The sequence below is a fragment of the Podarcis pityusensis genome (assembly GCF_964106645.2).
Source record: "Podarcis pityusensis genome assembly, chromosome: 6".
Classification (NCBI taxonomy): Eukaryota; Metazoa; Chordata; class Lepidosauria; order Squamata; family Lacertidae; genus Podarcis; species Podarcis pityusensis.
The window spans coordinates 15,523,308-15,538,177 of NC_138030.1; the positions used below are offsets into that span (position 1 = coordinate 15,523,308).

Here is a 14,870-nt window from a genome sequence, read left to right on the forward strand (position 1 = left end):
GTTTTTCTTCTTTTTGCTGTTTTTTGTGTGTTTTGTCTGTCTTTTTTGTTGTTTTAATGTTTGGTGTTGTATAATGAATTGAAACTAATAAAAATGAAAAAAAAAAAGGATTAGGTACTTATTGAAGGCAGCAGTCCTGCATACATGTATTACATGGGAGTAAATCTCATTGCATATAGGAGGCATTTCTTCTGTTCCACTAACTATGCTTAGGAATGCACCATCTATGTTTTAAATCAGATTGCTGCTGTTCATTTAATCAACTTGCACAGTTTACCTTACCGTGTCTCAGTGCTTTTTCAAAATAAATAAATAATACTTAATTAAAGTAACAGGGACTTCTAGCAAATAACACTAAGTGACACAGACAAAAACCTTTATTGTATGGAGATTCCTAATGCATTTCCTGAATGAAGAGACTCTCTGCATCAACACTTATTATCTCTGAATTTCCTTTCACGGGTGATGAATCCAATTAAAAAAAATATGATGAATGCATGGCTAATGCAAAGTAGTATGCAAGAAGAAGGATGTAAGACAATTCTCCACAATTTTCCAGCTGCAGTAAATCTCAACGCATTGCACTCTCTCTGCACATCTTGACTGAACATGCTGTACCTACTTTATGTTTCAAGTTCATGTTCTCGCAGTGGCAATGACTGGGGTGAGGCCACTTTGGATGTTGCCTTTAGCAATGTGAGAGCTGCTGCAGCAAAGCGCCAAAGCCAGTGTGGTGTAGTGGTTAAGAGTGGTAGACTCGTAATCTGGTGAACCGGGTTCACTTCCCCACTCCTCCACATGCAGCTGCTGGGTGACCTTGGGCTAGTCACACGTTTCTGAAATTTCTCAACCCCACTCACCTCACAGAGTGTTTGTTGTGAGGGTTTGTTTGAGACTCCTTCGGGTAGTGATAAAGCGGGATATCAAATCCAAACTCCTCCTCTTCTTCTTCTTTCTGCTCTGTTTGTCAGTGGAGGAAGTATGGATGATGAACTTGCAGGGTGGATGCTAGTTATTCCATAAAGATGAAAAGGTGCTCTAAATATGCTCTCTTCTTTATTACCACTCCATGCAGCCCAAGGATGAACTCTGATGTTGTTGGGAAGAGGTTCTAAGGCTAGTATCTAGTGAACCCTGCCTCAGATCACACCCATCATGGATGTTCATGGCTCTTACTTTCTTCTGTAGACATCTGAGCCAGCCTGAGATGGCTAGATTTCACCAGGCCCTTGATAACCTCCATGGTGCTTGACTATTTAGACTGTGAGCCAAAGTTCCCAAGCACAATTCAATCCTTTGGGCTTGGAGATCAAACATAGCTTTCCAGGCTTCTCTAGTTTACTCCTTGAGTGTTGCCTGGCTGGAACATCTCCTTGAGCTCCAGTGATGTTTCTTGCTTGTTTAGATGGAGGACAGAGAGGGCTGTGAGAGTATTTGTAATAATTAGCCTACTGTAAGATTCACATTTGTTGCCCCACCCACTTTTGCCTCTGCCTCTGCCCACCACTGTTATGTGGCCCCTGGAAACCTTCACATAAGGCCCTGTGGCCTTCAGACTGGAAAAAGTCCCCATCAGAGGCTATGCTCCATGTCCTTCAGAGACTTATCTGGTTGGGATTGCTCTTCTCAGTATGGGAACAAAGGTTATGAAAGGTGGGAGAGCAGGTGGATCTCATTACCCCCTCCCCCAGTCTCTCCCTAGTACCTAGAATCATAGAATCATAGCGTTGGAAGAGACCACAAGGGCCTCAAGTCCAACCCCTTGCCAAGCAGGAAACACCATCAGAGCACTCCTGACATATGGTTGTCAAGCCTCTGCTTAAAGACCTCCAAAGAAGAAGACTCCACCACACTCCTTGGCAGCAAATTCCACTGTCGAACAGCTCTTACTGTCAGGAAGTTCTTCCTAATGTTTAGGTGGAATCTTCTTTCTTGTAGTTTGGATCCATTGCTCCGTGTCCGCTTCTCTGGAGCAGCAGAAAACAACCTTTCTCCCTCCTCTATGTGACATCCTTTTATATATTTGAACATGGCTATCATATCACCCCTTAACCTCCTCTTCTCCAGGCTAAACATGCCCAGCTCCCTTAGCCGTTCCTCATAAGGCATCGTTTCCAGGCCTTTGACCATTTTGGTTGCCCTCCTCTGGACCCGTTCCAGTTTGTCAGTGTCCTTCTTGAACTGTGGTGCCCAGAACTGGACACAGTACTCCAGGTGAGGTCTGACCAGAGCAGAATACAGTGGCACTATTACTTCCCTTGATCTAGATGCTATACTCCTATTGATGCAGCCCAGAATTGCATTGGCTTTTTTAGCTGCCGCGTCACACTGTTGGCTCATGTCCAGTTTGTGGTCAACCAAGACTCCTAGATCCTTTTCACATCTACTGCTCTCAAGCCAGGTGTCACCCATTTGTATTTGTGCCTCTCATTTTTTTTGCCCAAGTGCAATACTTTACATTTCTCCCTGTTAAAATTCATCTTGTTTGTTTTGGCCCAGTTCTCTAATCTGTCAAGGTTGTTTTGAAGTGTGATCCTATCCTCTGGGGTGTTAGCCACCCCCACCCCCAGTTTGGTGTCATCTGCAAATTTGATCAGGATGCCCTTGAGTCCACCATACCTGCAAACTCCTCCTCCTTTCCTGGGCATCCTGCCAAGAAAAGACTATCCTGGTTCTAAATGTTTTGCTCTGGGGAGCCCACTGGGGCAAGAGTTTTCCCGAGAGGTGGTTACCTCCTGGGACTATGACCCAAAGCCACCTCTTGGACCACAGCAACTCGTGTTTAGGCGAATTCTCCCATCTGTGGTTTTTAACGTTGGGTAAGGTTTCAGTTCCCACGAAAGCTCTCCTGAAACTCTGTTCATTTATATAGTTTTCTCGCTGCATGGGTTCTTCGATGTAAAGTAAGTTGACTGCTTACACTGAAGCTCTTTCCACACTGCGTGCATTTAAATGTTTTCTCCCTTGTGTGGGTTTTCTGATGATGTGAAAGGCAACTGCTTACACTAAAGCTTTTTCTACACTCCATGTATCTCCATGCCTTTCCCCACATCACATGTACTGAGGATGCAGCCTTGGATCACAAATGATAACTCTCAAACCTAATTTGCTATGCCACTGTGTAGCTACACTTTTTAAAATAAAAGACAAGAGAGACACTGAAAAAGACCTTGACATATTCTTATGAAAAGGTTATTTTCAGTAAAACCTCACTAATTGCATTTTTCTGGGTCCAGCATTGCTTTAATCTTCTTCTCCTGTTCAGATGATGCTCCCAAATGCTTGAGGGGCCTCACCATCCCTTTCTGTAATGTTTTATGTAAAACTGAGAAGCAATCACCTCTCTACATACACATTCTCATCTGCAAATAACATTGAATATGCTCTGCACCAGAAGCAGCTTCCTAGAGGGAGCAGAGCTGTTTTGCCAGCTTCCTGGAGGGTGGGTCACTGTTGTTTACTGAGAGGAAAAGGGGACCATGGTGTGGACATCAGCATAGTGCACTGGCAGGAGTGTTGGATTGGTTCGGCTGGTGCATTTGCACCACGCCAGACTCCCTGATGCCTCACCCATCCTCCTCATAGTAAGTCTCAATAATTCACCTTCCAGGAAGCTACTGCAGGGTCTCTGCCTTACTCAGCAAGCTCTTTCTGCTCTGCACCTTAAGGTAGGGTTACCAGACATCCCCAGTTCCCGGGGACAGTCCCCGGATTTGCACATCTGTCCCCGGACAAATTCTGTCCCCAGAATGTCCCCAGATTTGCAAATCTGTCACCGGGAAACGTGGTAGTGGCAACCTCAGCAGCCCGGAGCCAGCCTGGTAGCGCAGTTGGCTCTGGCTGGCTTCGGGAGCTGCTCTCTGCTGTGGCACCCGCCATTTTTTCTCTCCGGAAGTCCCCGTATGATGTGTCTTGTGTGCAGTTTTTCTGCCAGGCAAGGTGCAAAGCAGTTCTTTCACACCCTGTGAAACATAAATGTGCAGGTTTTAAAAAACTAGGCTATGGCGCGCTGCCCACCTGCGACTCGCGAGCATCCCCTGATCTCCTGCCCCCTTTGTTTGGACAGATCAGGGTAGGCTCAGGAGTCGCAGGCGGGCGGCTGTTGCCCGGTTTTTTAAAAACTCTGTGCATTTATGCTTCACAGGGTGCGAAAGAAGGGCTTTGCACCTTTATACAATATGCATGTGTGCTTGGGCCCAGGGTCTTTTGCCACACCATCCCCACTACTGACTCCCTGTTGCTACTCAGCTCCCAAAAACTCCCCCAAAAAACCACAACTTGTCCCCGGATTCATTGAAAAAAATCTGGAAACCTTACCTTAAGGCTGCAATCTTGCGCATGCTTGGTAGGAAGCCAATGCTATGAAAGTCAACAGAATGCAAAGTTGGATGGATCTGTTGATTTCAATTTCTCTCTGTTTCATTTCCCCCTCATTTCTGCATCAGTTTATTTTAAAAATTCTCTCTCACACACAAATTATTTGCTTTTTAAGTGCATTTTTCTTACTATGCGCATATTTGCAAGCAACGTTCTTGAATGATCACATTGTTTTCACTCAAATAATGGAGACCTTATTCACAAAATTCGGAGAACTGTGAATTTCAAATGGTAGGTGTGTTTCAGTTTGTTTATTGGTTCAGGAAGAATCAGTCAGGCTGATCCAACCCCTTCGCATCACTAGTGGGTTGTATTTCCATTGAGTCTCACTGAGGTTTACTTCTGAGTAGCTGTGCCTAAGTCTGCACTATGAGTTATGACTAATCTTTGTTGGAGTCTACCTGGAGGCTGTGATTTTCCACCCATTTCAAATGGGTGCTTAAAAATCTGTTGCAGAGCACTGACACAGCAGCTGTTCAGAAGCTTCAAGTCATATCATTACTATAGCTTTTGAATTAAACTGTGCAACTACAGACTACTATGTTACAGCCTTTGAGGTTGTACTCTTCTGGCTATGGAACAGCCTTCCCAGAACAGAATTACCTGGTGGTCATTTTGGTGACTACTGACTACTTTTTTTAATTAAAAAAATTCACATTTTAAGCAACTAGCATTCTAAACAAAATCTGGATGGGGTTTGTCTAAATTGTCTTGCACAATTTTTCTCCACCTCCCTTCAATTTTTTAATGCTCAGATTTTTTTTGTTTGTTTTGCTTCTTGGATTTGAACATTTTGTTCTGAGTGGCTGTGGAAACACAACCAGATGGGCAGGGCATAAATAATAAAATTATTAATTATTATTGATAGGATGCTCATAAGGGACTGTTTATAAAACAAGCAGCCAAGCAAGCACATGCATTGGTTGGATGTGCTACTCTTTCTGCTGAACATCTATAGCAAACAGAGTTCCCAAGCCTGTCAATACTCCTAAGAGTATCCCACAGCTATTGGTAGCAACTGCATTATCAACAGTGTAGATAAATCTATTGGTTGCTGCACTTGTTACTCCCCATTTTTGGGGTATGTGTGCGTGCTTCATCATAAGTAGATATGATGGGATTAACATCTGATTCGCGTAGGATTGCCTTCAATTTACCCCGCTGGAGATCAACACCTTCTAGATGTTTGGTCGTTAGCTGTAGAAATAGTATCTTTTCTTCACTACAGCCTTTCGTGGGCTGTGTTATCATCTACAGGCTTCCATCACCCCAGAGGTGCAATTAGGAGCTCATTGTGAGAGCTATTGATTAGTCACTGATAGAGGAAGTTTACTTGATTGGTGAGTGAATTAGATTTGGAATGATTTGTGACTCTTTGCTTTGGGTCCCTGTAAGAGTCTGTTGTCAGATTATGCGTTTTATTGATACGCCAAAATAAAGAGAAACAGAGCAAATGAATAATCAATTGGCCATCAGAACAAAGGATAAGGAGACTTTGCTGAAACCATTCTGTGCAATTGATGATGGGCCATAATGCAACTTCGCTTAAACAGCAAAGGAACAAATTCCATAGTGTGAGTTTGCTTTTTAATCAATGCTGTATGGTTATTTGATGAGGGATAAGTAGTGAGGTTCCAACTCGGTATGAAGGAGAAATCTGATTTCATCTGAAGCAGAATCTATTAAATTCTCACTTTCCAAAAAAAATAATATATATATTATGTGAACTGAAACATAGCTACCTTTCAAAATATGCACTCATTTGAATTTTGCTATGCAGTTCACCAAGTAATGTTTTAAAAAATGCATATATTAAGCGCAATGGTGTATATAAATACAATAAATAAATAAATAAATAAATATAATGGTGAGAGCATAACAAAGAAATACATTATATTAGGGCAAATTGTGAAAACTTCATATAAAATGTGTTTATTAGGAGAAATTTGCACTAAAACACTGATGATTTTCATGAGGGTTTTTTTATGGCTGCAGAATGTGGAGAACTATATTTCAGATCAGAAAAATAAAAAACTGGGAGAACCAAAAGTGACAGATCCTTCCACCCTGACTTCCAGTTTCTCTGATTCTAACATGGGCATGCCACAACAGCCCGTATATCTGAAAAATGCTTTTGCAATGCCTCTCCACCATTTTTTCTCCAGACAAAATATACCCATCCTTTCCTTATAGCGATTGGACTCCAGGTCCCTCACCATCTTTTGCATTAGTACTTATTTGACTGTATTGAACAGTTTGGATGTTTGGAATTATGTATTGTTTTATGTAACTTCTTTTAGTGGTCACCATTTTTAGGGAAAAAAATCCTTTGAACAAATGGCATATACATTGGCTAAATGAATAAATATTTGTTGCCCTCCTTTGAGCTGACCATAAGTTCTACCATTTTCTCTTGAGATAGACTCTGCACACCCTTCAGCTGGTTTGGATGGTAATGCCAACTGGAGCATATGGGAATTGTAGTTCAAAACATCTGGAGGGCACTAGGTTGAGAAAGGCTGTTCTGGACCTCTAAGAGCTGTACCTCAATCCTCATCATCCCACCCATATAATGCAATTGTGAAAAGCACAGAGCCTCCACCAGGAAAAAGATGGCAATATTTCTTTCCACCTCCCTTTTCTTATCCTAAATGCTTGGGGCAGAAATTGCAGGTTAAGGTATATAGAATGTTGTAGATGTAACCAACGACAGACAGAGATAGCTTTTCCTTATGCTGCATCCAAGAACTGGGCAAATTCCAAGTATGGATTTAATGGCTAACTTGTTAACTCTGGCCAAATTGTTCTTTATCCAAATAGCTTAAAAATGTTAATGTGATTTTCTCACTTAGGGCAGTGGATTGGTTGAACAAACTGTGAGAAACAGATGAAGTTGACAAGTTAACTATCCTGATTTTAATTAGGGAATGCATTGAGGATACAGGTGTGCTTATATATTCAATAATAGTATCCTCTTTCTGAATTACTGGAATGATAATCGAAAAGGAATTTGATGTGATTTAGAATTTCTCAAAGATTATATATTGCAGGTGTAATTCAAGAGTAAATCCTTGCGTTTAATTTTTGTTGTGCAAGTGAAATAAGATAACTGCCCATTACTCTATTTAACACTTAATCCCAAATAGTGGTGGAAATAATTTTTAAAATCTAGTATTCTTTCAAATGATGCCTGGGCTCAAATTAGGGTGCCTCTCAGGAGAAGGGAGTTCCATCATTGTGAAACAGTGACCAAAATGACCTATACAATGGTGTGTGGTCAGTGAACCAGGAGGACTAGGCCAGTCCCCTAAATGTTTCCCTGGCACTTTGTTCCCAAAGCCTCGGAAGCTCTTGCCCAGCTTGGGAAGGAGGTGCGATGCTCACATACACAACTTTGTGACATCATGCACACATCCTCCCACAATCATCCTCACAAGCTGGTGCCTCTGGCCCTAACTGTTCTGCTATGAAAAATTTCACCACATAGGCTCAGGTTGTATATATGTGTAAATAAACCATATATCATATAGACACCACAGTCACCACTGCGCCTCATTTCGAAAAGGAAACACAAACCCTGGGTGAGCGCCTGGGACCCCTGGAATCTCACACTTGCTTGGAGATTTGTGTGGCATGCAACAATATGTATCAATAAGGAATCAGTACATGACATCTTAGAAATGTAGAAGCAATTGTCCTTGTTTAAGTGTGTAGGGCCCTGTATATTTTGATCATAAAGAGGCCTGATTCTCACTTTAAGATACATGTGGGAAATGCAGGAGAGAACACAGAGGATGGAATAGCATTTCTGCAATGTGGTGGATCTGCTTATCTTGACCTTCTTGCCATCAGTTGCCATCCTTATACCATTTGTATTCAAGGTGCTTCTAGCAATAAATTCTGCTTGTAAACCATTTGGGTTTGGCTTTTTGTAACAGAACCTTCCAACACAGTTTAAGTGCCATTTTGCTTCCTGGGCCTTCATTGTGACAAATCCTACACTCACATAGAGGAAGCAGGCTATATTTCAGCTCGTCACTCTTGCCTGATCTTTCCAATCCACAATAATCTTTACATGGCTCATATGTGAATAACATTAAACAGCTAGTCATTATTATTGTTATTATCTTGCAGATGAAATTTGGGGAAGCAGAAGATCGAGACTCAGAAGAGCTTTTTGCCTGGATTTCAACTTTTATCAGTGATTTCAGAAGAGTCTCAGCCGAGATGATACCATGAGTGCAGTCACTGATTCGGCAAAACTGAACAGTGTTGCCTTGAGGGTGTTGGCAGAAATCGGATGATTTGTGGGGTTATTGTTTTAGTCATTTGTACATCAATGAATTTCTGCTTGAATGTAACTTTCTTAATGACCTTGCAGACCCTGTGCTGAAAAACCACTGCTGCCAGGAAGGCCCAAATGGGATTTACAATAGTTCTTCCAGCTAGAGGTAAAGTAAGGAGAACAGGACCGTTGATTTGTTATCAGGCCTGAACCAGTCTCTGAATGTAAGCCAAGAACTTCCTAACTTTGTGAAAGACCATGGACTATATGTGATTTGCCACTTTCTCCAATGTGCTGCCCTTCAGATGTTCTGGAGCTGTAGTCCAAAAACATCCAGAAGGCATCAGCTTGACAGAGTTTTTTTCAGACACACAAGAACAGTGATGTTCTACTGTAGCCCTTTATGGGCCACCTTTGGTATAAATTATAGAAATCTATCACTTTGCCCTTATTGTATGTGGATATCAGAGCAGTGCTTTCTACTGACCTCAGGTATCCTGAACTAGAGAAAACAGTATCCACGTGTACAGGTGCCCTCAGTGCTGGCCCTGGACCAAAGAGTGCCCCAGGTGAGGAGCATCCTCAGTGGCCCTCTACTGAATACCATTTTGCTGACTGCATTCATAGCACAGTTGATTAATGCATAGATTGGATGCATGGCTTGTCCCCGTCATCCTATCCCTGATCACACAGATCACTTCAATGCAAGCTGATTCCACTGAATGGGCAACTGTTGTTTTAAAATGTGCTCATAATAAAAATAAACAATGCTGCAATGCTGATCACGAAAGTAAGTATTTCCATCTTTTCAAATGAAGAAAAATTGGTTGAATTACTCTTGTTTTAGCTGTTGAGTTCCACCCCCAAGCCTAGCATCCTAGGTCAGGGGTGGAGAAACATAGTCCTGGGGAGCAGGAAGATTTTGTGGCAAAGCCTACTGGGAAGAGTTGTTGTGCTCACTAAGCCTGAGCTCTTTTGTTCCTTGGAATAAAGAGTTCACTTTACTGACATGTGAGTTATTGCTGACCAGCTCCCAGCTCCCACCTTGACATCAAGGTGGGTCTTTACAGCATAACCAGGATCCTTGCTCCTGTTTTGCTGAATACAGGCACTATTAGCACTCATGTCCAGGTCTAGGGCTCAAGACTTCCTCAAATCTCACTTGCAGCCATCAGCATTTGACTGCCCAACATACAGCAACAGTCAATGTATGATAGATGTGCAATACATTTCTCATATCAGGTCAACTTAAAATTCACAAATACATAACAGTGAATTCCGAACTACAGTGGTACCTCGGGTTAAGTACTTAATTCATTCTGGAGGTTCGTTCTTAACCTTAAACTGTTCTTAACCTGAAGCACCACTTTAGCTAATGGGGCCTCCTGCTGCCACGCACTGCCGGAGCACGATTTCTGTGCTCATCCTGAAACAAAGTTCTTAACCTGAAGCACTATTTCTGGGTTAGCGGAGTCTGTAACCTGAAGCGTATGTAACCTGAAGCCTATGTAACCTGAGGTACCACTGTATGGCATTGCATTTCAGGTTTGTTGTTTGCTTAGTCATCCCATGCCTGGAATGGAAATCAATCCAGTGAATGTGATTGGTTGCTGTTGCTTTCTGTCTGCAAACAGTATGTAACTGATGACCTTTCTTTGTCCATTGGCATTGTGTTTCCTTTGCACTGAAATGAATGGAGTGGAAAAACGCAACAAGGTCACTTATGCACTTAATCATGTAGGTTACATAAATTCAAACCAGTAGGCAGTGAGATGAATAGCATAGTTTTGTGTGGAAGGCGAATTGCAGTGGAACAGTCACAGTGTCACATGCTATGGATCCAGGGTGGAACAGAAAAAAAGCTTGGAGTGGAATGCCCATCCTGGGCTTCCATTTAAGAGTAAGTAGCTGGATGAGGGCATGGCTGGTTGGAAGGAAGAAACCTTGAAGAGGAGCACCTTGAAACTAAAGATACATTGCAATGTCTCATTGTCGGTTCCAATTGCATGATATTGCCCTACCTTTTTAAATTAAAAAGAGAGAGAGGCTAATACCAGTTTTAGCGTAGTTCACTGTTGGAGTGATTCAATATACTAGTATTGTGTTGATGGAAGGGGCAAAATGTTAGGAACAGAGGCAAAAGTTACAAAAGCAATTAGTTTCACAGAATCGTCACAATGCATTTTACAGCTAACTAACTTGCCTCTCTAAAGAAATTTGCACTTCCCCCAAATATTCGCCAGTTTGAGTGTTGGTTTTAATAATCACACAATAAATGGAAGGTCGGCAAATTGCCTGTGAGATCAGGGGGAGGGGGCATAGGACTTGCAAATGAACAGAGAAAATTATTTTTATCGTGTGAGTGGAAAAGGGTGTTACATGTGCTATTTATAGAGACTGGGAAAGGATAACTGAGAAATGTTGTTCTGCCTTGTCTTTCTACTCTGCTCCTGAAATAGGAAGAATGAACCTCAGCTGAACAATGGGGTAGCTGCTAACCCTTAGATGTTCATGCAAGAACATTGATTTGGTGCCTATTGGGATGGTTGGAAATGGAGACTGCAATCTTCATATTACCATCCAAAACCCCCAAAACATAGAAATTCAGCAGGTGCCTTCTGTTTCAACTTTAAAACCCCTTCTGAAAAACTGTCTATTCTATCAGGTAATTAAGAATGCATCTTTCATAATATCTGATTTCCAATTTTGACTTTCTTACATGGTTTTTATTGCGAGGTTTTATGTGTAGCTGTCATGAACCTCTTTGATATACACTGTGATAGATGGACCAATGGACTGACTGAGTCCTACTCTTTGGAGAAGTTCACAGAACATTTCCAAGATAGTATGAGGCAAGCTTGGGAGAGGTTTTATTTTTTTAAATAAATAAATAAATAAATAAATAAATAAATAAATAAATAAATGGTATTGAGAAAGTGGTAGGTTTATAGTTTGATGGAATCCAATAATACTATTCTGTCTAGCCAATCACCTACCATGTATTCTCAACTTTTCATTCTTTTGCATTAGAATACAAGATTTACTTGAAACAATCTGGTGGTTTTTTTCCTACTAGGAAGGGTTGGTCATACCTGGATTGTTAAACCGCACTGCCATATCCTTCAACATTCCTCAGTTGAAAATAGGAGTATTTCTCACTTTGCCCCACAACTGGTCCTCCTCCACCCACCATTTTTGTGTGTGTCCATGCCCCCCCCCATAGAGAATTTCCTATCAGAAGAAAGTTGAGTGTCACCACTGCTACACCCATGGGGCCCAGCACACATACCCTCCCCTGCCCTGAGAAAACTCCTTAATCCCAATTTTTTTCTTTGGTAGATTTACAAAAAGAAAAGCACACACCAATAAATAAATTTTAGAAAGGGGCAAAATTATATGTGGATGCACAAAACATTTTTTTTTTAAAAAAAACAACAACCTCCTTGTGCCCTGCTCCCCCTTTCTTCCCACCCAGGGTGGCCTTGCCCAGAGCCGTCTTTCTATTGGGTTAACTGGCGCGTTGCACCAGGGCGCTGGCCTCTCAGGGGCACCCCAGAGAGTGGGAGAGCTGCGTGGCTTTGCCAGTGGCTTCCCCTTTCCCTGCACGCCTGCCAGCTGTGCCCCATCAACCATATGGCTAGCGGGCGTGCAGCTTGCCTCCCAAGCCTCCACGGGAGGAGAGTAATCCCTGCAGAGGCTTAGGATGGAAGCTGCGCCCCACCAACTATATGGTTGGCGGGTGTGAAGCTTGCCTCCCAAGCCTTCGCGGGAGGAAAGCGATCCCCGCAGAGGCTTGTAAAAAGGTCAACAACACTGGGAAAGGGGGGGGCGCTGGAGGGATCTTTACACCACGGCGCCGGATATGCTTAAGACGGCCCTGGCCTTGCCTGCCCCTTAGAGCCAGTGTGTCATGTGGGGCTGGGCCTTGGCAGTGGCAGCCTCTCCTCCTCCCCTGCCCCTCCCAAGGGAGGAGACTCCCTCACAGCCTCTGCAGCTACCATCGTCATCACTTGGGACAAGTGCTGGCTCATCCTCTTCCCCAAGTTTGGCACTGGCGGGGAAACTAGGGACATTTTGGGATCAATCGTTTTCCAAATTCCAGTGTTGCTTCAAAATTACTGTATTTTTCGCCCCATAGGGCGCACTGGCCCATAGGACGCACCTAGTTTTTTGGGGTGGAAATAAAGGAAAAAATTTTTATTCCCCCCCCCCCAGCGCGGGGCTGGGGCAGGAGAAGCTAGGGCTTCCCCCGACCCCAGCACCCAGAACAGGTTGCTCTCCGCAAGCCGTGGGAGCCCTCCCACGGCTTGCGGAGATCTACCCGAAGCCCCGGCGCGACTGCTCAGCGCGCCCAGGCTTCGGGATAAGAGGCAGCTCTGCGCAAGCCATGGGAGGGCTCCCGCGGCTTGCACAGAGCTACCCGAAGCCCAGGAGCGACTGCTCAGCGCGCCTGGGCTTCGGGGTGCAGGCAGCTCTGCGCAAGCCGTGGGAGCCTGGCAGGAACTCCCGCGGGCTCCCAAGGCTTGCGGATAGCTTCCTGAAGCCTGGAGAGCGAGGGGGGTCGGTGCGCACTGACCCCTCTCGCTCTCCAGACTTCAGCGAAAGCCTGCATTCGCCCCATAGGACGCACACACATTTCCCCTTCATTTTTGGAGGGGGAAAAGTGTGTCCTATGGGGGGAAAAATACGGTAGTTTATGTGATGCAGCTGGACTATTTTTTTATTATTATTATAAAAAAATCACTTTGCCAAACACTAACCTTGTTGTTATGGTCCAACACATTCTAACCACCTTTTCTCATCGCTTTCTTCTTTCCCTTCATTGCTGTTTTACAGGTTGTAACAACCCACAATATTCTACTTATGGCTACCCATGATGTCACCGCATAGAATCGTGACATTATTGGCAGTGAAGGCAAGCAAAGCCCAGGGGCAGTGAGGGCATAGAAAGGGGCATCAAGAAGTGGCAGCAGGCAGAGTAATAAAAGGGTGCTGAGCAGCACCAAAGCAATGCTAACATTTTAAAAATGAACTTGCTAAACTTCTGAGAACTGAAGGATCTTTCCAGCTTGCGATCATGAATATGACGCAGTGAGTAGTTTTAGCTCAGCGCTAATTTTCACTTAGCTGTAATCCAGCCTGAGCCCTCAGGATAGAGTAGCAAGTAAATCTTAACTAACTAAAACTATCATTGGCTGCGAACCTATGCACTTTGTGGAACAAGCCGCTTCTTGCCAGCTAATTAAAATGAGCCTAAAATGAGCCTCAATTGCTAAATTATATCAAAGTTCAACTCTCAGCGGAGTGTTAATTAAACTTCGCTAAACCTAAGAAGATAGCTGGATAGGTTGGCTCTATATCCGGTAGACAGATTTCAGAAGACCTTAGTTCATCTACCCACGCATTAAGAAGTAGGACTACTCTGTGCTTCGCCCTTCAATTTTTTAGAAGCTTTCTTCCCCTGAGAAAGTGGCCTTTGTTTTTCTGCCTCATTTGCACGGTGATTTAGATTTTATTTTATTTTTTTTAAAAAAGGATGGGTGCAGGGTTCAGCTTTCATTAGCGGTATGAGATGGCCAAGGGGTGTGTGTGTGTGTGTGTGTGTGTGTGTGTGTGTTATTTTCCATTAAGAACATCCCCAGCTCTCTGCAGCCTCCGGAGCTGGTTGGAGGTATGGTTTGAAGATATAGGAATATAAGCAGCCCTGGGTCTCATCAGTGCTCAGATGGGAAACTGCTTGGGATGGGAACCGATCAGTGCTCAGATGGGAAGCGCAGGTCTTTATTTCTCAGATTTCCTCCAAGGAGCTCAAGGTGGCAGCAGGCATGGTTTCCCTGCCTCTCCATTTGATCCTTGCAGCAACCCTGTGAGGTAAGGTAAAGGTAAAGGGACCCCTGACCATTAGGTCCAGTCGTGACCGACTCTGGGGTTGCGGCGCTCATCTCGCTTTATTGGCCGAGGGAGCCTGCGTACAGCTTCTGGGTCATGTGGCCAGCATGACTAAGCCGCTTCTGGCAAACCAGAGCAGTGCATGGAAACTCCGTTTACCTTCCCGCCAGAGCGGTACCTATTTATCTACTTGCACTTTGATGTGCTTTCGAACTGCTAGGTTGGCAGGAGCAGGGACCGAGTATCAGGAGCTCACCTCGTCGTGGGGATTCGAACCGCTGACCTTCTGATCAGCAAGCCCTAGGCTCAGTGGTTTATA

The 14,870-nt window shown here is 43.7% G+C and overlaps 1 protein-coding gene across 3 annotated transcripts in view; it reads left to right on the forward strand.

The window, feature by feature from the left end:
- Positions 1–9,456, forward strand: part of LOC308479988 — a 90,468-nt gene extending 81,012 nt beyond the window's left edge. For 2 of the 3 annotated variants that reach the window (XM_081011153.1, XM_081011154.1), the window contains one exon: positions 8,512–9,456. In XM_081011153.1, coding sequence (XP_080867279.1) covers positions 8,512–8,616 — 105 coding nt within the window. In that variant the 3' untranslated portion in view covers positions 8,617–9,456. Of the gene's footprint in view, positions 1–7,229; positions 7,322–8,511 lie in introns of all 3 variants that reach the window. The other variant, XR_013987912.1, reaches the window with a different exon arrangement.
- Positions 9,457–14,870: the final 5,414 nt, after the last annotated feature.